General features: G+C 42.1%; 12 protein-coding genes across 12 annotated transcripts; all 12 read left to right on the top strand.

Annotated features, from left to right (window-relative positions):
- Window positions 1-171: 171 nt before the first annotated feature.
- Window positions 172-2,361, top strand: LSM04_005080 (Acyl-CoA oxidase; the record flags this gene model as incomplete). The annotated part of the gene is made up of 1 exon (XM_067333773.1): window positions 172-2,361. The coding sequence occupies one exon, from the start codon at window positions 172-174 to the stop codon at window positions 2,359-2,361; it is 2,190 nt and encodes a 729-aa protein (XP_067189478.1).
- A 278-nt stretch (window positions 2,362-2,639) lies between these two features.
- Window positions 2,640-4,082, top strand: LSM04_008566 (Pleckstrin homology domain; the record flags this gene model as incomplete). Its single annotated transcript, XM_067333771.1, has 1 exon — window positions 2,640-4,082. The coding sequence occupies one exon, from the start codon at window positions 2,640-2,642 to the stop codon at window positions 4,080-4,082; it is 1,443 nt and encodes a 480-aa protein (XP_067189534.1).
- A 1,181-nt stretch (window positions 4,083-5,263) lies between these two features.
- LSM04_009552 (uncharacterized protein) lies at window positions 5,264-6,601 on the top strand (the record flags this gene model as incomplete). Its single annotated transcript, XM_067333770.1, has 1 exon — window positions 5,264-6,601. One exon carries the CDS (start codon window positions 5,264-5,266, stop codon window positions 6,599-6,601), a length of 1,338 nt encoding a protein of 445 aa, XP_067189550.1.
- A 506-nt stretch (window positions 6,602-7,107) lies between these two features.
- LSM04_004247 (uncharacterized protein) lies at window positions 7,108-7,759 on the top strand (the record flags this gene model as incomplete). The annotated part of the gene is made up of 2 exons (XM_067333769.1): window positions 7,108-7,231; window positions 7,272-7,759. 2 exons carry the CDS (start codon window positions 7,108-7,110, stop codon window positions 7,757-7,759), a joined length of 612 nt encoding a protein of 203 aa, XP_067189456.1.
- Window positions 7,760-8,204: 445 nt separating this feature from the next.
- On the top strand, window positions 8,205-10,835 carry LSM04_000484 (uncharacterized protein; the record flags this gene model as incomplete). The annotated part of the gene is made up of 1 exon (XM_067333768.1): window positions 8,205-10,835. One exon carries the CDS (start codon window positions 8,205-8,207, stop codon window positions 10,833-10,835), a length of 2,631 nt encoding a protein of 876 aa, XP_067189380.1.
- Window positions 10,836-11,320: 485 nt separating this feature from the next.
- Window positions 11,321-12,133, top strand: LSM04_002367 (Ribosomal biogenesis; the record flags this gene model as incomplete). Its single annotated transcript, XM_067333767.1, has 1 exon — window positions 11,321-12,133. One exon carries the CDS (start codon window positions 11,321-11,323, stop codon window positions 12,131-12,133), a length of 813 nt encoding a protein of 270 aa, XP_067189411.1.
- An 814-nt stretch (window positions 12,134-12,947) lies between these two features.
- Window positions 12,948-14,729, top strand: LSM04_004580 (UV radiation resistance protein/autophagy-related protein 14; the record flags this gene model as incomplete). The annotated part of the gene is made up of 1 exon (XM_067333766.1): window positions 12,948-14,729. The coding sequence occupies one exon, from the start codon at window positions 12,948-12,950 to the stop codon at window positions 14,727-14,729; it is 1,782 nt and encodes a 593-aa protein (XP_067189465.1).
- A 363-nt stretch (window positions 14,730-15,092) lies between these two features.
- LSM04_009680 (uncharacterized protein) lies at window positions 15,093-15,332 on the top strand (the record flags this gene model as incomplete). Its single annotated transcript, XM_067333765.1, has 1 exon — window positions 15,093-15,332. The coding sequence occupies one exon, from the start codon at window positions 15,093-15,095 to the stop codon at window positions 15,330-15,332; it is 240 nt and encodes a 79-aa protein (XP_067189553.1).
- A 296-nt stretch (window positions 15,333-15,628) lies between these two features.
- Window positions 15,629-19,627, top strand: LSM04_001048 (uncharacterized protein; the record flags this gene model as incomplete). Its single annotated transcript, XM_067333764.1, has 1 exon — window positions 15,629-19,627. The coding sequence occupies one exon, from the start codon at window positions 15,629-15,631 to the stop codon at window positions 19,625-19,627; it is 3,999 nt and encodes a 1,332-aa protein (XP_067189391.1).
- A 288-nt stretch (window positions 19,628-19,915) lies between these two features.
- On the top strand, window positions 19,916-20,656 carry LSM04_006899 (SGNH hydrolase-type esterase domain; the record flags this gene model as incomplete). The annotated part of the gene is made up of 1 exon (XM_067333763.1): window positions 19,916-20,656. One exon carries the CDS (start codon window positions 19,916-19,918, stop codon window positions 20,654-20,656), a length of 741 nt encoding a protein of 246 aa, XP_067189507.1.
- A 219-nt stretch (window positions 20,657-20,875) lies between these two features.
- LSM04_007949 (uncharacterized protein) lies at window positions 20,876-21,493 on the top strand (the record flags this gene model as incomplete). Its single annotated transcript, XM_067333762.1, has 1 exon — window positions 20,876-21,493. The coding sequence occupies one exon, from the start codon at window positions 20,876-20,878 to the stop codon at window positions 21,491-21,493; it is 618 nt and encodes a 205-aa protein (XP_067189524.1).
- A 295-nt stretch (window positions 21,494-21,788) lies between these two features.
- LSM04_000326 (Ribosomal protein L11) lies at window positions 21,789-22,817 on the top strand (the record flags this gene model as incomplete). Its single annotated transcript, XM_067333760.1, has 1 exon — window positions 21,789-22,817. One exon carries the CDS (start codon window positions 21,789-21,791, stop codon window positions 22,815-22,817), a length of 1,029 nt encoding a protein of 342 aa, XP_067189375.1.
- Window positions 22,818-22,898: the final 81 nt, after the last annotated feature.

Here is a 22,898-nt window from a genome sequence, read left to right as displayed (position 1 = left end):
TTTTCTTTTGGTATTTTTGTTTCCCTCTCTCTCTTTTTTTTTCTACCTCTCTGTCCCTTTCTATTTGCACACACACACGTGATAAAAACAACATTAACAAATAATAATATCAACAGCATGTACAACCATTCTTGTTTGTTTTTCTGCATAGACATCAAACATTTAAAGTGAATGACCCAAGGAGTGATTCTGCATGGTGTTTCACGATCCATCGTACGCCGCTTTCCCTATGGGAGCGTAATCCTCGACACCGGTCGTTGCACTGCTATTGTAATAGGTCTACAGTGCCGACAATTTCACCAATCTCTTCCTCTTCATATGGAGCTGAATCCATCAAAACAATTTTACAGCATGGAACACGCATTTGAAGAGCCAACATTCCGATTCATTTGTGAAGGTTTGGATATAGATTATAAAGAAGAGGTTCGAGCTGCGCTACTCGAAGTGATGGCTCCAACACCTTCATGTTTTGTTTACCGTTCTGATGAGTCATGGGTAAATGATAACACTTCTTATCACACAATTCAACTTCTTCGCTCTCTTGCCAAAAAACAATTACTTTCATTTGCCCAAGTGAAATCTACTCCTCAGCTTTTTCCTGCCTTCTTTGAGACTCTGGCAATGTGTAATACTGCACTGGCTCTTGTTGCTGCCGATCACTTTACATTTGCTGCAATGGTAGCAATTCATGGAACCAAAGAAATACAAAACAAAGTACTAGATAATGTCGATAATTGTAGTATTATCGGTGCAATTGCACATAGAGAACTTATTGCAGAAGGAGTACCATTAAATACAGAGGCACGTTATGACCAGAAAGAAGATTGTTTTATTTTAAGAGGAACAGGAAAATTTGCAGTAGTATCAGTAACTTGCGCAGATTGGGTTATCGTTACAGCAACTCTTACACTGAACAAACAAGATAATCACGGACCTCAAGTATTTGTAGTAAATCTAAGGGAAAAAGGTGTTCTAAGGAAAGGTGTGAGTATTCGACCTATACAAGGGGAAAACCTAACAATGAGTGCGAGTGGAGTTGGTGTTGTTCACTTTGACAACATTCGTCTTTCTGTTACTTCAATGCTACTTCCATCTCAAATAGTAAATGGAAAATTTTCAACAATAGGAGATGCTAATACTCCAACATCGATTCAAGCATTGACGTTGCATATGCGATTAGCGACAGCAGCCCTTTATGCAGGTACATTGAAACGTTTACTAACAAATATCGTTCATTTTATTGCACAAAAAAATATAGTGGGTCCAGATGGAAGACGTAATTATCCTTTTTTTGGTGTACAACATGTGCAGACACCTTTAGTCAAAAATTTGGCTAAATCCTATGTTTATTTAACAAATTGGAGACGAATACTTCCAGCGTTTACCGATTTAAAAAAGAATCAACCAAATTATGAAGATGAAATGATATTAGCAGGAACTATTCATTTCTTGCAAGAGTGTCTTTTGGAATTACACTGGTTTGCAGATAGTTTCATGGGAGTTCATGCATCTCTAGCAAGTACAGGTAACAGTGACAGTACTGCAGTAGTACATCTACGTCAAGAGGGAGTGGATCAGTCATCACTAATCCGGGAAGTTGCATTTAAATCTGTTACAAAAAATATTGGTACTAGTCACTGGGGATGGTGGCTTTCAAATATATTAGAACCATTTAATTCAATTGACAGATTTGTTAAGAATCCTTTTTACTCTCCCCGAGTGGCAGATCTTGGGAGACATTTAATGTTCTTTAGTCACAAACACTATCGCGCAAAAAAACAGTTACGACAATCACGTGAGATTGAGCGTCGAAAAGGTGGATCAGAGCATCAGTGGTATGATTGGGTGATGTTTCGCCATCAGGAGGTACTTCACTGCGGGGAGGCATATATGGAGATGCACTCTATGGAGATTATGATGGATGAAACCCAAGCATGCACGGACCCACGAGGAAGGAAAATATTACGAGATATTGGATGGATTTTTGCCCTTGCACGACAGCAAGATCGCTTAGATTATATTTTGGCACATCAAATGATAAGTACTGGGAAATCCTTTATTCTCGGATCGCATCTTGATAATCTCGTTACGGTTTTAGCACCACAGTGTGTAAATCTTGTAGATGCTTTTCAGGTTCCAGAGCAGTTCCGTGCCCCCTGCGCGGCTAACGATGTGGAACCGTACTGGACTATACCGGGGACAAATACTGGTATCCAGCGTGGTGATAAAGTAAGAGCATTTCAAGAAAAGAAATCTTCGGGAGAAACTAAGGCTGAACAAGATAAAATGCAAGAATCCGATACAGATTTTGATCTTTTTCATGGGTTAGCAGATGAACCTTCATTTGCTCAAAAGAAATGAAATACTTTTTTTTTTAACCTTTGTTTATCTTTTTCTTACTTGTTTATTTGTTTATTTATTTGTTCTTCTTTTCTGTTCTACAACTTGATTGAAAAACCCTGTATCTGTTTTTTTTTTTTTTGTAATGTAAGAGAATTCACGAAATATTTACCATGATTCTATAATACATATTGGCACGCCTTTCTCTCTCTCTCTCTCTCTTCCTCTCTTTAAAATAAAACAATAACAATAACAACAACCAACCACCTTACTGTGGATATAAAGCAAATTGATAAAGTATGGATTCACTTCATCGAGCTCACTTGGAGCGGATTCTGGAGAACCGCCGCAGACGTGGGGTGCTCGCCACACACGCCAATCGCCGTGGGACTTCCACCGCCACACAAACGCAAGAGTTAGAATTACCAGAAAAGGTGGATGCATCCCTAATGAAGTCTGATTTAAGTCCCATTCCACGGAGAATGTCGGATTACACCATGGCAGATGAAGCCGCACGGCCTGTGCATCATCAACAGGAAACTCAAGACGCCGCGGAGGGAAGTTTTAACGATGGCGTAAGAAAGATGGGAAATGGAAATCGTTGTGATTACCCAGGTACAGAAAATCGCAATCGCTTTTCAGGTAATACTTCATCCGCTAATCGTCGTCCTTCTCAATATGATGATCGCAGGTTTGGAAACTTGGGAAGGGATCGTCGCAGGGATACATATACCTCAAGTTCTGCTCCACGTCCATCTAGAAAATCCCCTAATTTAGCTGGTAGAAATAGCTACAGTGGAAGAAGCAATCATACTTTTTCCGCCAGCATGTCACCTCGACGAACTGTGCCATTACTAAAGTATAATTCCTCTGAGAATTCTGTTTTTTCCCCATCACGGGGACGTGAAGGCAGTTTACGTAGGAGTGGAAGAAGAACACCATCACGGAGTAATTATACACTACCCAGCAAGAGAGACAAGAGTTCACGACCGTACGAACGTCGCGATAAATCTCGCAGTGATTATAATTCTGGAATGAGTTCTCACGGACTCTTTGGTGGACCATCACAAAATAATGCGAGAAATGGTTCCATGGGTGGATACCAGTCATCATTTGGGAGATCAAATCAAAATGAGGGAAATGGGTTTTTGCACAAATTTCCTGATGATCGGAACAAACAAGCTGCAGGATCAGTGATCTATACAGGGAGAGAAGATTCTCTTGGTTCCCCATATGGCCGTCAACTACCTGAACCTCTGCTTCCTCAAGCTTCTCCGCATTCTAATCTAGAACGTAATGCTTCTATGAATCCAAATAATGACGCGGTTGGGTTACCAGGTACCAGAACAACTATGAATCTTCGTACAAGTGTTTCCATTTTGGCCTCTGGAGATTGGTTCTATAAATGGAATGGTAAAGGAACCTCTGTATCACCGAGGTGGGTATGGCTGGGCACACAAAGTCATGTTCTCCTTTGGGCACACAAGGAAACATATGAAACTGCCTTTGCTGGTACTATGAAACTTGAGAAAATTCTTCAGATAACTTCTCGGGAACTGCAGCAGCCAGATGATCATGGTATCCCTCGAACCTATTATGTTTTACTGGTGGAAACGTCAAAACGTGTGCTGCAGTTGGCAACAGAAAGGCGTGAAAAAGCTGATGCATGGTATGAGGCGCTAAATAACGTTTTACTTTACCTGCGATCTCATAACTTTGGTGTTGTTGGTGCCACTACATAGAAGTATTTAATCCTAGGTGAGCAACAATAAAACCATGGACAGAGACGCAAAATGAAGAAAAAAAAAGAGGTTCTTGCAATAAATTACGGTCTTACGTGATAGAAATATTGGAAAATATCTATTTATCGCATTTGATATTACTAAGTTCTTCACTCTTAGGATGAGTTTTTTTTTTTGAAATGAAAATAAAGGCAATAACCCTTCGAAAGAAATGCAATTTAGTATATATATAGATAGATAGATACTTGTGTTATTGAGGATTATGACAATAGTGTCGTTACTGAAGGGAGAATAATACCAGGGATGATATTGATATCTTGTGGATGGACTCTACACATATTTTTATAGCGGTTTACCATCTTTAAAAAGTTCATATTCCCTCACGTTTTATCTTTCCATTTTTGTATTTTCCTTTTTCTCTTTTTTCACCTTGTTGGATTTTCTTTCTTTTTTCTTTTGAACTTTTTTATGCTTCATGCCATGTCATTAAGAAAACCCAATGGAGGGAGGGAATGGTACTGTCAGTGGTTTTTCAGGGCTGCCAAGGGAAGAAGGGAGATATGAAAAGGGAAATTATCGTTATATAGCGTCAGTTATAGGTTTATTATTATTATTATTATTATTATTATTATTATTATTATTATTATTATTATTATTATTATTATTATTATTATTATTATTATTATTATTATTATTATTATTATTATTATTATTAATCGGAGGACTGTTAATCTGTGTGTGGAGTGAGATTCATCCCTTTATTCATCCTATCGTACTTATCGATGCCTACACATACACATGTGCATGCACACACCACATATTCTTCTTGTCTTCACTTTATCCCTTGAATGAACAAACTATCTTTCTTAAACTGAAAGGACTCCCATTTTTTTGTGATTCTTCTGGGGAGGATAATTACTTTCTTAATTCTTGAAAAGAATAAAAGAAAGAAGGAAAGAAAGAAAAAAAGTTTTGGTGTTTTTTTTTCCATTTTTTTTACTTATTTTATTCTTTTATTTTTGACACATTTTAGCCATTAATACAAATAAAAAACAAAGACTTTGAAGGGGGTTGTACTACTAATATTAGTAGTATTAGTATTAGTGTTAGTATTAATCGTGGTTTTGGATTCACTGAAAAATTAGTAAAAAGAAAGAAAGAAAGAAAAAGAATAACTTAAAATGATTGTACAAGAGAAAATTCCGCGTGTTTCTCCACCCCCTGCTGTTAAAGTACCCACGTTGGAGCCATCCCCATCCACCTTCACTACCACCAGCATGCTTCGAAGTAACTTACTTGAAAAGCCAACACATGTTTCCACACTGAGCGATCACTATAAACCGTTACAGGTAAATTCGGCACGACGTCCAAGTTTTCACAGAGATCCATTAGAAAGAACGGAGGCTACCATAGATAGTGTTCACATTGAACAAGTCCGACATGATATATGTGAGACCCATACAGCTCCTGATACTATTTCTAACGATCATATTGGTATTATCCCTCCTACGGCTTTTACCACTGCCACTGTTACAGTGGAAGATTTCATTCACACTTCCCCACTGCAACAAACAATGACAAAAGTTTCACGCCCAAAGTCATCCGATTCACACACACAACCGACTGTTTCAACAACGCCAAGAACACGTGTGGTGCGTCCAGCGTTTTCCTCTACAGGAAAGCCTAATCGCGATATCACACCAACACGTCCTGCGTGGAATCAAAACTGTCCAACACCCCGTGCAAAGCCTATTGTGAGCACACCGCAAACAGAACCACGTCGTTTAAAGCGTGAGACCAGCACAGATGCCCGTAGCCGTCCATGGCGTGAGAGTATGACTAGAACAAACAGTACAAGAAGTAAGCTGAACACGGATATTGGGAGTAAGATGAACAGTACCACATTAATGTCTATTCCCCAACGCTCCAGAGTGAATCCAACTTCAGCCAGAAAAGCATCATCTCCTGTGGGAGTGGCAACTTCAGTACGGAATGTTTCTAGCAAAACGAGGGATTCAACTGAACAGAAAGATAAAGTTACGCTTCAAGCACGGTTAGATTTTCTTGAAAAATCACTTCACGATGCTCAAGACCGAGCTCTACGAGCAGAAGCACGATGCGATGAACTGGATATCTCACTTCAGACACTCGGGCAACAGTATCGTGATTCAACATCAAGGTTGGAAGAACGCAACGTGCAACTCCACGCTCAGGTTCAATATATGCTACAGTGGATGCAACGATTTGATGCAAAAAGAGGCACTCGAGAAACCGTTTCCAAAAATCTTCTGGAAGAAGAAGAAAAGGAAAAAGAAGAAGAGGAAGAAGAGAAAAATCGAGTTTTAGATACCTCGGAAGTATTGCGTAGTCTCTCAACTAGCGACGATATTGTTCGCTCCTCACGTATGTTTGTGCCTCTGAACTCTGAGGGTGTAGAAAGACGTGAGACGGCCGTGAGGAGCACAGCAGTGCGTGTTCCTCCCAGTCCCCCTATGACGCTTCAGCTTCAACGGCAGTAGGCGTATATATATATATATATATATATATATATAGACATTAAACAAATATATTTTACTTTGTTATAGATGCAAATATAAAGAAATAAAAGAAAAAGAAACAGTATGGCACACTGTTGCTAATATTTCTCTCTGTATATAGATGTGTTTTCATGGACGAAGTCAAATATGTAGAATCCTGCAAGCATGCACAATGTTTGAAAATTCTATCATTTGCCACAACCGTTAGATTGGGATGGGGTTTCTTTCTTTTTTTTAATATGACACACTAGAATCATAGATATCTTTTTTTCCTCATTTTTTCTTGAATTTATTTCCCTATTATTAAATCGTTTTTTATTTTTTATTGCTGATGGATAGAGATGATCGCTTCTTTTTTTTTCGTTTATTTATTTAATATTCACTTGAGCTGCATTTTAACTTAACTTTTGCTTTATTTATTTTTGTTTTGTTGTTTTTAAATTGATTTAAATTGATTTTTCTTTCGGAAGTGCGTATAGTGGGTTAGGATGGGGTCTGAATGGAGTTCCGTATCCACAAAACATGACGTACCGCCTCTTGACCAAAAGGAAGCTGTACTGCTAGCTAACGAAACACATTATCGAACTGAAGAATTGCAGCAATTATACTCCCGTTTTTATCGAGATATTATCGCCTTATCGTCAACTATGAGTGATGTTTCTTCCCATCAGGGTATTGAGTTTCCAGTTTTTTTGCGCCGCTGCCACATTTCTTGGAGTGAAAAGTCCCATTCTGCAGGAGATGCTCTTTTCCACGTTTGACCAAAACCGTGATGGCATTATTGCCTTTGATGAGTTCGCCATAGTGTTATCAATTATGTCCCTTGGAACACCACATGAGAAGATAGAGTTGGTTTTTAATATGCTTCATAGTGTTAATAATTATCCACGTCCTATGCCATCTAACAGTTCTACACTTCAACGAAAAGGGGTTTGTGCCGTTGTGGAGGGTTTAAAGGAAACTTTTGGGTCTCGTACTTCATTGGAAGGCCAACAAAAACAACAAGAAGAATTGTCGATGTTTTGTTCACTGAATGTAGTGGAAGAATTGTTTGGATCGTCTATGGAAGTAACTCATAAGGAGTTTGTAGTATACGTAACACGATCTCCTACAGTGTTGAGGGGTCTTGCCATCAGTTAAATCTCCTATATACCATCTCTTTCTTTTATTTCTAACTTATTGACAAGAAAAACAAAGAAACAAACAGAAAAAGAGGAAATAGACCATCCAAATGGTAATAAAAAAAAAGTATCATTTTTTTTTTTTACTTTCACTATTCTCTCTCTCTCTCTCTCTCTATTTCTATCTTTTGCAGATCCCTAATTCTTTTATTTTTTAATTTTCCCTCCACCCTTCCTAATACTTGTTTCTTTTTTTTTAGTGTGCTGTGGGAAAGCACAAGAAGCCTTTACCCGTATAGGCAATATTTGGGTACACAGAAGGGCTTGCTCTTTCCCTACCCCTCTCTTTTCTTTCCCTTTCCCCCCACACTCACATACAAACATCAAAAAGAGGAAAATAAAAAAAATAATATTAAGAAGAAGGAGGGGAAAAAAAAAAAAACGAAGAAAAAAGAAACAAATAAATGTCGCAGATGCAAAGCTCGGGAAGTAATACTCTTGATGCACTTCGAATAGCAGCAACAGCAGGTGAGGCGAGTATGCTAAAGGATGTGACTGCAGAGTCTGTCATATTGCAAGAAGAGCATGCACTACCACAGTTACTGATTCTGTGCGACTCTAATACAACAGAACACAGTCTCGTATTGCTAAACGCGTCATGGAAACTTTTACTTTCAGTTGCTTCACTTAGTACTGTTAGTACTTCCGTTTACAGTAAAATTTTACATTTCATGTTCTCACAATTACAATACCACGTTTTTTCTCATGATTGGAGTGAGGGAAAAAAGATTAAACTGGCAGCTTTTATCGCTTCTCACCTCGTTTCGGCAACACGAGCACATCCATCTTATGCGGTCCGAGACGTCAAATTAGTAACAATGATTGTAGAACTTCACTCTACTGTTTGCTTGACAATAGCTACAAGTGAACGTACGGAAGCAGCCCGACAATTACATCAAATAATAAGTTTGCGTCTCTTAGCTATTCTTGAGGCAATGGGATCAGCATGTAAAAATCACCAGCTATTGTTAGCTGAAGAACAACTACAGTTACTAATTCACTGTCTTGCAGCCCCACCAACAGAGGCAACAGCAGCATTGACGAAGGGGTCTGTTGCCGCTGGATCTTCAATTGCGGCACTTGCAGCCATGTTAGCCGTAACGCGTTCACCACATTTAATCTCTGATGCGGCGTATGTTGAGATGCTCTTAGGCGCAGCCCTCCTGTGGTTACCACATATGCGACTGGTTCTCTTTGATGCTGATGAGGGAGAATTGACAGCAGCAGCAGCAACAACAACAACAACTACAACAGCAATAATAAAATCACCAACAGCTACAGCAGCAACAGCGGCGGCGGGGACTTCATTGGCAAGTGTATGTGATGATGAACCTGGAGTAATTCTATATCGACGGGTCTTGGAACATGCGAAGAGTCTTCCACATAGTGTGTTTTCTACAGATTATGGTAAAAATGATATTACTGAATTCACAGGAGAGGTAGGTCTTGATATGCAACTGCTCTTGTTGATGCAACGCCTTGCATGCAGGAGTATTGATACTACACAAGGTGAAAATTATTGGAATGGAGAAGGTACATCTAATCAAAGCCTTTTATTGCGTTTTCGAGTTTTTCCTTTACTTTTAGCAGCCCTTCTTGTTCCAAATGATGCTAGTGCTGCCCGTGTACTTTTGGTATGGGGGTCTGTTTTGAATCACTTATCTGATACAGACCGGGAATCTTTAGCGGTTGAGTTATTGATGCTTGGGGAAGATCAACTCCGAGCTCTGCGAGAGCTTCCCTCTACGAGTTCTAACAGTAGAATTACTTGTTTGCGCCGTTTTATTAATGCTTTAGCAGTTTTGTTGGCAGAGATATGCAGACTACTTGCACGTTCACCAAAAGACTTGGCTGGAATAAATATACAAGAAGGAAAAACTACTACAATGGGGACTTTTTCATCATCATCATCAGTGAGACATTTTTCCTTTTGCGGTATGGCTGATTGTTTGTACTGCCACACACGTACTTATCAATGGTGGAATGAGGAGATGACAATGGGTGAAACAGTAGTAGGTACAAGTAATGTAGATTCTGAAATTATGATTTTTCAAGAGGAACTTAAATCTATTTTAGTAGAATGGCAACGTTTTTCCACTACTCCAGAGAATAGTATTCATGAACGTTTCCAAGCAATCATCATATCTATACCTGGGAAGATTAGAAGTATTGTAGAACGATCTACTTCATCTGGAAGTATTACGGCTGCTTTACTGGTCGTTACAAGAGTTCTTCAAACCGTAGTAGAAAATGTTTCTACAGAATCTTCTAGAAAGCTTTACGTTTGTGCACGTTTTGTGGCGTCAGAACTTATTGCGCTTATGGGATCTGTTTTTTCTGAAGACTCAACCTTTCTGGCATGTTTGCGTCGTCTCATCGACATAAGTTTTAATACAGAAATAAATAATGGGCAATATGAAGAGAGAGAAGGGATGCAACATTACCATGCGGCAGTCTGTCTTCGCCAGTTTGCAGAGCGTAATACCGCTGTTCCATTATCTAAATTGCACCTTTCTGAGTCAGTCTCCTCTGCTCTCATGACTTTGCTGCAGGAACCAACAGTTTCCGCTGCCGCAGATTCTGATTCTACTGTTAATATGCGTATCTGCGAAGAACTGCTGGAGCAACAGGCAGAGGAATGGCAATGTTTAGTCTCACACTACAGTCAGGAAGAGAGCAGTATAACGTTGGATTCGTTATTTGATATTGCACCACAAGATATCTCTTCACAGAGTGGAACAGATAATCAGGAAGGACGTTTCTTGTCTTCACTGCAGCGTTGTGAGGATACGCTACGGTTACTGCTGCAGTGGCAGGAGACTGGACGTACACTGCATCCATCAGAGGAGGAGGCCTTAGGAAGACTAGAGCAACTTGTCTCTGCTGCTGTAAACATTGCACACCCCACAATCTGCAGCAGCAATAATGATAACAATATTCACAAGAACGAGGAAGTGGTTCAATTAACAGCAGAATTAATAGTTCAAGAGAAAGACCCGTCAGGGATGAGTCCAGAAATTATTCACGTGGATTAGAAAGAGTTACAGAGTTTTCCGTTTACAAGAAAAAAAAAAATAAACGGGTTGAAAAAAGGTATAGATGCATACAAGAATGAAACAAATAAAGAGAAATGTGGAAGTGCAAAGGGGGAAAAAAAGCACCAGACAGATACACTTCTTAGAATGTGTTAAACCATTCAAACTATTTGTTTTTATCTATTTTTGCTCTCAAAAAAAAAAAAAAAAGAGAAACACACAACTTTTGCTTTGTGTGTTCCTACTTGCTTAATACTTCTTGTGTTACAATAATCTTATTGTTATTATTATTTATTTTAATTCTCTTTCTCTGCTCATGTACTTGTGTATGTCTGTATATCCTCTGATACTATCCCTATTCCCATCCCTATCCCTCGCTTACCTTGCACTTTTTATTTTACTTCTTCTGTTCCCCTGGCGTGTGTAGGTTTCGCTGTAGCGGCGTCTCTTCTCTTCTCGTGTGGTGTCGTTGTGGTGGGTGCAAGATGCCGCCGTATGTGCGTGATCGTCTGCCGCGGTCGGTGAAGCGATCGAGAGACGCCTCTGACGCCCCTGCGACCACCGACGGTGTGTACCGCCCCCTCCGGCCGTCCAGCCCCCGTGGCCCGCGGGATGTGGTGGTGATTCTCGAGAAGGCCGGACTGCTGCTCGGGCGGGACGGCGTCGTGGATGCGTATGACCGGGCCGGCAGCACGGCGATTGCGAACGCCTCCCTCGCGGATGTGCGGCCGGACATTGTGCACCAGTGCCTCCTCGCCCTCTTCGACTCCACCCTCGGCCAGCAGGGGCGGCTGCGGGTGTACGTCAGTCTCTTTGCCCGCGGCGGCCGCACGGTCGAAGTCGCCCCCGCCCTCCGCCCGCCCCGCACATTCCGCCGCTTCAAAGGACTCGTCGCGGCACTCCTGCGGGACGGGGAGGTGCGGGCCCGCGACGGCACGGTTCTCCTCCGCCTGCTGCCTGGCTCCGTCGCCCCCGTCATTCCCCACGGCGCGGAGGTCACGGGCATCACAAACGCCACCACCGCACCCGTGCGGACGGCAACGCAGATCGCAAAGGAGGCAAGCAGGCAGCCAGTAGATGACACACTGCAGGGAGGCGTGAAGAACGTCGCGGCGTTCTTTTGCATCGCATGCACAGAGGACGCCAACCTCGACGGGGTAGATTACGTGACACAGCAGGTGTGTCTCAGTGCATACCCAACAACACCGCATGTCATGTGCGCACGCATCTGTGAGGGCTTTGACCGTGTGGACCCAACAAAAATAGCGCCTGAGGTCAACAACAAGAGCAGTGAATAAAAGAAAAAGAAAAAGACAAAAAAAAAGAGAGAAAAAGAAATTCAAAGAAGCTACAGTGAAGATGAAAAAGTATAAACGAAAAAAAAGTACAAAAGAAAGAAAGAGAAAGAGAAAAAAGTACGAAAGCGAGAGGTAAAAGGAGAAATAAGAAACAGGAGAATGACCGATTAACTAGAAACAAAGTATAGAAATAATAACAATAATAATAGAGAATTGACGCAACGGAATTTTAAGATGTATCCTCCTGTTTTTTTTTTTTACTTTCACCTCTGCTTTCCTTTTTTTTTCTACCTTTGCTTTTGTTTTTTTATTTAGTTTTTTTTCCCTTGAAAAATTTCATGATCCTTATGTTTTTGCACTTTCAGTGACGTCTGTCTGTCTCTCTGATGTTGAGTTCTTTTTTTTTCTTTTTTTCTTTTTTTTCTTTCTCTTTGTATCTCTTTTTGCCACGAAGTGAAAAACGAGGGAAAGGGGTGGAAATTACACTCTGAAATAAATAAGGGAAGACAGACTTGGACGGACAGAAAGAAGAAGAAAAAAAAGGAGGTATAATAAAAGAAGAAGAAAAGTAAAAGAGAGTCTTGTTATTTCTTCTTATCAGTACTGGATTCTCTTGAACTCTCTTCTTTTTTTTCTTTTACTAGTTTAGCCTCTTTTTCTTCCTGTTGCTCCTCTCTACTCCGTTCATTCCATTGCTCGACGACTCTTTAGTTGCCCTACCTGTCGCATCATAAGAAAACCTTCCCTTCTTCCCTTCCTTTCTACCCACTTTTCTCACTCAATCTCTCTTTTTTTTTCTCCTTCTTTCTATCTGATGTCTTCTACGGTGTTGCCAGCTGAGTTTCGATGCTTTCGTCATATTCTTCACATATACGCCCGCAATTTGCCATTACACGCAACTGAGACAGACGTCGATGATTGCGATGACGATAATGATGGTGACCGCAAGAATCTCGGAGACGTGGGTGAACGGGGGATAACTCCCCATCAGTTAATAGCAGAAAGTAGTGGAGCAGGGCGTAACTCTGTGTCACGAACAGCTTGTCAAACCACTACAAGACAACGATGTGTATCATCCTATTTTATTCTGAGTAAACCACCGAATATTAGTTGGATCGGCAGCAGTGAAAACAATCATGTCAGCAATAATGGTAACGGAAATAGCAACAAATTGGAGGCTAAGGAGGACTCCCGTATATATATGAGTGAGGTTTGCCGTGATACACAACACCCAGTGTGGAATCACATTCCAGAAGATACTAGGCGACAGTGTCAAGACCTTACACGATTTGTATTTTCGCTTTACTACTGCACTACACACCCAGAAGAGGCGCTGCCAGATCCAGAGACTGATTTTCTGCTTTACGCGATGCTAATCCAGACATCTCATGTTCAATACGTAGCACCTTCCATTACAAAAGCTGACTCACTCCCGAGTCTGCCTTATCACGTGGATAATGGAGCAAATTCGTTTGTAGTATTACTTCGTTGCATTGACGGTGTTTTCTTTCCAATGCATCAAGGGGTGCAGTTAGATGAGGGTGGCGCTGTGATTGAAGTTACCAGCAGACCATACCTTTATGACGTAAACACTAGTAACATCTCTAACAATTCCACTCTCACTGCCGCAATGCTTGTAGAGGGATTTGCAAATGCGATGCGGCAACAACAACAACAACAAAACAGGGGTTTATTTTCTTCTGCGGAGAATATTACAGTAGGGGACCTCAAGGCATATGCGACTGCTTCATTGGCTTGGGTCTATCTTGCTAATATAGCGGCAGCACACAGAGAAGAGCAAGAGCAGATGATTGATGCTATTGCAGATACACGTCGAAACGAGGCAGCTGTTGGTGCACAACACGCAATACTAGAAGTGCGTCTCGCCAAGGCCCGTAGGCGTTTAAATCAACAGAGTGAGAAAATACATGAATTACATGAGCGATACAAGAAAGAACACGAAACTCTGATATCAGAAAGATTACAATTGGATCATCTACAAGAAGGTATTATTAGCGCAGAGCAGTTAAAAGAAAAGATGGAAAAGAAGTCAGAAGAAGAAGAAGTTTTACTTGCCTCTCGTCGGGCAGAGCTTGGTAGTGCTAGAAAACTACGGATAGGAGAACTACGGGCACTTTTCCCTATACAGATAGGTACTTCAGGTATGGCAGACACTATCTGTGGACATTCTCTACCAATGAAAGGTAAAGATACAGTTATGACAGGTGATTTAATGGAAGAATGGGCTCTCGCACTAGGCTATGCCGCACATCTCGTTATTACTGCAGCTGCTATTTACGGTTGTGTACTCCCTCATCCATTGCTAGTCTGTGGCACACGTTCTTGTGTGTTAACAAAACCAGGACTTCCTGCATCTGCAGTGGTGACACCATGTACTGGAATAAATGATGTGAAACTTCCATTATATTGTACAAGGGCCGCTGATCGACCTTTAATGTTAGCAGCAATACAGCTATTTTTGCAGGATGTGGCAGTGCTTGCAAAGGTGATGGGATACCCCAATATTGCCACAGATGCAGTAGAGAGTGATATGAGCTTAGGGGTCATACTGAGCCAACTGTTGAAGTCTTCGTAATTTTGGATACTTAAATGAATTCTCTGCGCAGTCTGTACTTATGGACTATGATGTTGCGCATTATTACTATTATTTATTTTCTGTTCATTACGTTGCGCTGTGTGTGTTGCTGCTTTTTCTTTCTTTCTTTCTTTCTTGGGTTTCATCATTTCCAATGTGAACTTTTCTCCAGGTATGTGGATATCACCCTTTTGAAATGGTAGACTATTATTATTATTATTATTATTATTATTATTATTATTATTATTATTATTATTATTATTATTATTATTTTTTTTTTTTTTTTTTTTTTTTTTTTTTTCTTTTCTTACTTTATATTTTAGTTACTCCATGAGATTGAGAATCCGTATCTAGTTGTAAACTATGGATCACCAAAACACGAAACTTCATTCATCATCATCGATACCAGAGGCATCTGCATTATCATCAGAGATGCGCATAGAGGTTTTACAAAGAACGTTGAATTTGTTACGACAGGAGATACTTATACCGTACTTTGAACCTGTTGAGCGTCTTCGTGTGACAAATAACCGAGCAGTGCGTGTACAAGATGTTGTAGAGGCACTTAATACTGCATCTTTTGAGAGGAGCAAGATTGCATAAGAAGGACATTGTATTATCATATTTCCTTCTCGAACATTATGTTCTTGCATCTAAAGAGACTAAATATCCTATTATATGGATTCCTTCCCTTTATTTTATAGTGTTTATACCTTTTTTTAATTCTCCTGTATTTTCTGTGGTTTACAAAAAAGAGAAAATAAGTATTATTGTTTTTTTCTTCCTTACTCTTTCTGAATCTTTCTTTGGTTTATATATATATATATTCATTTTGTATTTCTTTTTGTTAATGCTACAACATTAACACACAAAAAAAAAGACAAACAAAATAGGAATGAATGCTAAAGACACCATATGTACGGAAGAAACTCATAGGAAATGTACACCGCGCAGTTCCATTAGAGTACAGTACTGGAGCACCCCACGTGGCATCGTTGATTTTTTCTGAACTGGAGCGGTTAGGTAAGCATAGAGGTTCCTCCTCATCTAATACACCGCCTTCATTAGCTTTTTGGATTTATCGTTCTTCTTTACTTCGCCAACTTTGGCGCGAAGGTGTCGTATGTGAAGCCATTGTGGCAAGTAGAATAAATGCTCAAAACTTTACTGCATTATTACATTCTATTCTAAGTTCTCCTTCTTTACAAGGTGATGATGGTACCCCTCACGAGGAGGCAATGGAATTAGTGAGACATATACAGAGAGAGTTTATACTCTCTATTTTGAACACTGTAGTGGAGAATCGTCAATGGCCATGGACACTAAAAGAGGTCTGGGAATGTGCCACAACATTAGTAGCCGATTGTATTTCTCCAGATGATGTCATGAGTATAGCATTACTATTACCACTGGCACGTCGTCTAGACAAAGAAGCAGAAGAAAAAAAAAAAGGAAACAAAAAAAGTTATCCTTTGCGTAAGATTTTACAGGAGTTACAAACTCAAAAGTTTCATGGTGGGATTTTGTGGTTACTGTCTTGGCGTGCTATAGCGGTACCGAGACCTGAACCCCAATTACTTGAAGCTGCAACAATAGCTGTCTGCAGTGCAAAAACAAACTCATTTTTAAATACATCGGAAAATAAATACAATAAAGAAGAAGAAAAAGAGACCCAGCTTTCTTTATTGCTTCAATCTGTTTCTATAAGTGAAGAACTTAAACAAAAAAGTTGTTTTACTCCGTTTTGGCGTCTGCTTCTCTATGAGATGATTCGTTATGCCCATTATGTACTTTCCAACAAGTCAATTAAAGAACGTATACGTGTAGGGGCTATTCTTTCACTTCGACGTATTATTTCTTCCTTTCGTCGTCACAGTCGTGTGTGTCCAGTACTGGAATTGCATAGTGCTATCACAGCTCCGTGGGGTACAACACCAAGTGAAGATCCATCAACGATTCGAGCCCCGTGTGGTCCTCTGGTGTACCGTGAAGTACTTTTACTGGATGCATATACACTAATGACACTTGGACACATTGGCGAGTCTGCGGTAGACGTGGATGATGAAACCGTACGCATCACATCGTTAATCCAAACACGATGTATGTCACACCTTGATGTTCTCACACAAACCACACCAAAGAAGGGAGAAGATCGTGATATTATAGGATTACACCGTGGGGCACGTTCTGGGATTGAACGTCGTTTGCATGAAGGTTTGCGACTCTCTTTCAAGATACTTCTACGTAAAGGGGCATATGAGGCGGTGCATAAACTTCTTATCTGCTGTCCAGCGTTGGCAACTTCATGGGAGGGAGGAAAAGCACTGGTAATGCTTGGTAAACATGCAGAAGCTGTTACCGTATTTACACAATTTCTAGAAAGTACAAGACAACATTTTTCGGCTGGACTCCCATACTATATTCGTTGTATGATGTTAGAAGCCGTAGAAGGGGCATCACGTAAATGCCTTAGTGAGTCAAAAGATGTAGTAGGACGATTGTTTCATTTATATGAGATGACACGTACTTGGGCATTTCCTGTACCTGCTGCCGTAGTATTTGCTGCTATTGTTCGTGGAATTAATACACATGATGAAGAGGATAAATACATGACAAGACGTGAATCTCTTGAGGTATTGAATACTTTAATACAACGACGTGCATCAGTAGCTTTGTACGTTAAGGATGGTCTTTTACTGGAAACTGTTGAAATATATGTAAAGAAGCTTGTTGAATGGTGTAATGAAATAAAGTCTTTAAATCTTGATATGTTGACTTTTTTGCAGAGGAAACATCCTGAATTGCCTATTTATCGCGTTGCACTTCTTCATTTTATTCGAGTTAATTACAAGGATGGTGTAACTATTATATTACAGCATATTGTTCCTGCTGTTACAAGTGTTACCATCTCTTTGGCTCCACTGCAGGAATTGCCACTAGATGCACTGGAATCTCTTATACATCATGTAGAACAAACCTCGTGCGATAAGAAATTGTTACTATCCGCTATATCAAGTGCGTTAAAATATAGACTTTTTGCGGAGGAAGAAAGATCACCGTGGAAATGTTACCTCTGCCAAAATTGGAATAAAAAACAAGCTCATACATGCAAATATTGCGGTTCATTAGAGATGGCTGTACTTCGATGTCATTCATGTAAAGGATTTTCTCCTACAAATTCCTCTGTATGCGTAGTCTGTGGTGTTGAAACACAACAACATATTGGAGAAAAAGGTGAACTTCGGGTTAGGGATGACTGTACCGTTTATCCTCTTCGTAAATGGCGATGTAATCGTTGTAATCACACAAATGAAGCAGAACACTTATTTTACTGCTCAAAATGTGGATCTGTTCAACCAATGATGGAACAGGCATTGACGCAAACAGCTTTTGACTGTAATACTTGTAAACGTCATAACCCATTAGGTTTACTGCGCCCATGGTGTGCAACTTGTGGAACGCTTAGTGTTGTTGCGAGTACAGGAGTGAGAAAAAAGACACTTTGGCGATGTGTTGAATGTGGAACGCTTAGTCCGTGGCTTCTCACACACTGCCATGGATGTGGTGGATCAAAACCACAACCGATGACACGAGTAGAAACTCCATGGTTTACACGTGATTGTAGTTCTTGTAATGTGACAAATCCTGCATGGAGTGTTGTTTGTCATGGTTGTGGTGTAAAACTTATACCTCATGACACCATACAAGCGGTAGAAAAAGATTCAAATGATATTGCTTCAGGAAGACCCATCTACACATCGTGTCCACATTGTGGTACTTTATATACTAATGATGAACAAGTGATGTGTTCAAAATGTTTTGCCCATCATCCTTATATTCCTTGTTCACTCTGGGTATGCCTACAGAATAATTGCTTGGGTGTGAATTTACAAAGTGGAGAAGGTTTAGGATTACTGGTGTGTCAATATTGTGGTGTCTCACACAATATGGCTGCTGTTGGTGGCTATCAGTCGAATCCGCTGCGTTATAGAGAACCTCCTTCTACAGTGAGAGATAAACGAAGCGGAAATATGGAATCTACAGATAGTGTTTCTGAAGATAAAGTCTTTGCAACAATAACAACAACCGTTAACGAAGTCAAGATGGAACCATTACCAACAGCGCTACTATTACCGTTATTACCTGGGCCTCGTGTTTGTTCTTCATGCGGTACGTTCTTACAAATACAGAATATTGCACATATATGTGAGTCATGTAATTGCTGCGGGTACTCACCATCATTGTTGAATACCACTTGCGCTGCGGAGCAAGATGTGGCTCTTCGTTTAATACTTAAGGCTATGCTAAATATTGTATATCGTCTAGCACAGGGCGAACTACCCCATACGGAAGGACTTTCTCTACTTCGTTCTATGACAGATACACTTAAACACGCACAGGAGGCTCAACTCCCTTGGCGAGGATGTGATCTCTCAAAAGAGATGCGGTGCGGTGTGCGAGAACGTGTACCTGGACTAGAGAATAAAGATGTTCACAGTGCTGTGCTAGATGTAGCGGAAATTATTCGTACAATTTGCGCGATTGCGTCTTTAGTAACCTTAGAAATTTATGTTACATCAGGAGTATCAAATAAAGTGAAAACAACAACTTGGATGAATAAAAGACCTTGGGTTGCCATTGCTCTTGATCTAGTAGATTTAATAAATCGCACGACTGATAAAGATGAGTTGGACTTCGATATTCTTGCTCAGATCTGCATGCTGATAAGACCAGAACAATATGATCACATACACAACGAGACCCGTTTGGTTTACTTGCGACTCATGAAGTTACCAAGAGAGTGCATTGTAAATGATGTACTATGTCCAATCTGTTTACTTCAAAAAAAGCATAAAGAAAATGCAGTGGGAGATTTCTGCCGCTGCACTCGAAAGTAAAAATGATGATTATGATTATTATTCTCTCGGGACCGTTGCAAAAAGCCATTCTCTCGAATCTCAGTGCTAAATTCCAAAGGGGAAAACAAAGTAGTGGTGCTGTTTGTATAGAGCAGTGGACTCTCATATCTACGCGAATAATTCTCACTAAAACACCTATTCTATGAAATAATACTCCCCAGTACTTCTCTCTGTATGTTCTGCATATTCCCCTCCTCTCTCTCTCTCTTTTTTCTCTTTCTGCATCTTTGCCCCGTTCCCTGTATTGACAAAAATAGCTACGGAGGCATGCGGCACATTATTCTCTTGGGTGACTCACTAACGCAGGAGGGCTACTTCTCTGGCTGGGTGTCACGCCTGAGCAACTGCTATATTCGTCGTGCGGATGTCTTGAATCGTGGATTAAGTGGATACAACTCACGATGGATACTGGACATACTGGTAGACGATACAAGGCGACAGCATCTGTTACCATCACAACTTGGTCGCCCGCTGTTTATTACGCTGATGGTGGGTTCTAACGACGCTGCAGTAACTGCTCAGCACGTGCCACTGCAAGAGTTTAAAGGGAATCTGAAGAGGATCATCGACTTGGTGCGCGAACATGCGGCTCCTGTGGGTGGTATTTTTCTTCTTACACCTCCACCCATTGACGAGGAAGCGCGACTCAAGCGGATACAGGGGTATCGACCTGAAGCTACTGTAGCTGATCGCAGTCTTGAAACGGTGCGACAATACCGCGATGCCGTAATTCAAGTGGGATCGGAAGAGGAGGAAGCGCACGGTGATGTTACTGTTATTGATCTGTTTTGGGTGTTTCTTGGTGACTCTGCGGATACAATGCCGTACTCGAAGGGTCCGTGGTGTGACTACTTCTCTGACGGCCTCCATTTTAACGAGGCTGGTGGCAAACTGTTGTTTGAGGCCCTGTGGGACGGCATCGGGAAGTCTTCGAATGCCAAGGGTATTCTGCCGGATGGACTCCCTTTTATGATGCCACCGCATGAAACACTATGGTTAAGGGAGTAGAAAGTGAATGTGCTGTTATGTGAAAGTTTTTATTGCTGGAAGAAAGGGATTTTACGTTTTTTTTTCTTTTGTTGATGATGTTTTTGTAGTTGGAGTTTGATTTGCCGAGTCTGTGTTCTTGACGAGATGTGTGTTCCTCTTCTTTGCGCACATTGGTGCCCTGTTGCTGGGTGCTCCTTGCTTCGCTAGGTTAGGGGGATACTTCTTGAGTTGTGGTAGATGCATGCTTCAGAGAAGGCGTTGCTCACCTACGCCTGCCAGCGGAGGACGGAGGATGTCCTGCGCGTGGCGGAGGCTTTTGAGTGTAGTTTGCCGGGGGCGGAGTTGGGGCCCTCGTCGTTGCTTCTCCGTGTCCTTGTGACGGCGTACCTTGTGCAGAATGACGTGATGAACGCAACGCTGGCGCTGCGGCGGTGGGCCGCGGTGGGGGCTGACGAGCAGCAGGAATGTGAGCGCGTGGCGCTGGAGCGGGTTGCCCGCCACTGTGGCCGCTATGCGTACGGCGAGGCCTTCCGGGAGGCACTGCGTGGCTGCTGTGGTGGCGGTACTAGTAGTAGCACTGGTGGCGCTGGGGAGGTCCCGGGGTCTCTGACGGAATGGCTCCTGGACTACTTGGCTGCACGGCACGTCCACCAGCGGAGGAACTTTCACGGAGATGCCGTTGGTCTGGACAGACACGCGGCGTCTCTTGGAGTGGCACCGGAGGAGCTGGAGGAACGACTGCGGCGTGTGCGGGAGGATGAGTTGCAGCGGATGAGATCTGAAGTGGGGCGTGACACGAGCGAGAAGAGGTGCGAGATGCTGCGGTGCATAATGCAGGTCGGAAAGGCCATTTAGACTAGGTGTCGTGCGTGCAGTGGGGCTGCAATATTTAAAAAAAACCCGAGAATTCTGGGTTTTGGTCTGGTATTTTGTTTATTGTTTCTTTTTTATTCTTATTTTTTTTTACTATGCCTATGCTTGTCTATGTGTGTTTTGTTTTTTTTGTTCAACCTCTGTGTGTGTATTTGTGGCTAATGGCAGCCTCCTGCTGTGGTTTGCTGTATACCCTGCTCTGCATCCCCTTTGCGTGTAAGAGGTAGGAGGGGAAGGTATAGCGCTGAGTCAAGGGAGTGGTGGAAATAGTCTGCAGATGCTTCACCGATGCGTCCAACTGTTTTTGAAGGCGCGGCCAAAGACGGTCAACGTTGAGCCTGGTTCAAACCGCCTGCCGGATTCCGTTGTTTTGGCGAAGGGGAAGGAAATATTCGCGGTGCCGGATTTTCCTGGGAAACGGGTAATGCATAACTGGCGCTTCTTCATCAAGGCAGGGAAAGCTGCGACAGGGCCGCCTGTGGGACAAGAGTTCTCGAAGCTTGGTCTCAAGGCCATGGACTTTGCAAAGGCATTCAACGACCGCACGAAGCCACACTTCAAGGACGATGTGGAGCTGATTGTGCGGATCCAAGTTTATTTTGACAAGACCTACCTGTACTGCATTGAACCGCCACCAACGGCTTGGTTTATTTTGCGTGCATTGCGAAAGAGGCGTCGCGAGACGGGCCCGGTACCCATTCGTGGTTGTTACTGCGCGATGATGACACTGGAGATGGCGTACGAGATTGCCAAGATGAAGCCGATGAATTGGGGGAAGCCGGAGTACCCGCTGCTGGAGACACGCGTGCGCCGCGTTGTGGGGCAGGCCCGGCGGATGGGTGTCTGTTTCATTGGCGTCGACACGCCTGGCAGTTCGCCGGTGAAGGGGGTGACGGAGCGGCAATACGCGGAGGAGAGCGCGAAGTACCGCAAGATACACATGGAGCAGTACATGGCGCTGAAGCAGCGTGAGCTGGAGGAGGCGCCGTTGATCGAGCGGCTGCACCGTCCCAACCTGACACCGCTCACGGAGGCGCAGATTGAAGAGGGACTGCGTGATGCAAATCTTATGCACGCCCTGTGGAAGGCCAGCCACCCGAAGAGTCCGTACCACAAGGATCTCAAACAGCGTGAGATGGCGCAGCGCTACCTCAATGCGAGGGGATGGTTGAAGGACATGACACTGGAAGAGATGCAGTTGGTGTTCATGAACCACCGCCTTCCCGACATTGAGCGCAGTCACCAGATGGATGATGGGAAGATGGAGAACGAAGTTTACTGGTCGAGGGACAGTGCTGCACACTGACATGCTGTTGTGTGTGTTTTAGGCTTGATAGCTGGTCGCTGGGATGTACTGAAGATGCCAGAACCGCCGCCCCCTCTTCCC

Source organism: Trypanosoma melophagium (assembly GCF_022059095.1).
Source record: "Trypanosoma melophagium isolate St. Kilda chromosome Unknown ctg30segment0, whole genome shotgun sequence".
Lineage (NCBI taxonomy): Eukaryota > Euglenozoa > Kinetoplastea > Trypanosomatida > Trypanosomatidae > Trypanosoma > Trypanosoma melophagium.
This window is presented reverse-complemented; position numbering and strand designations above follow the sequence as displayed.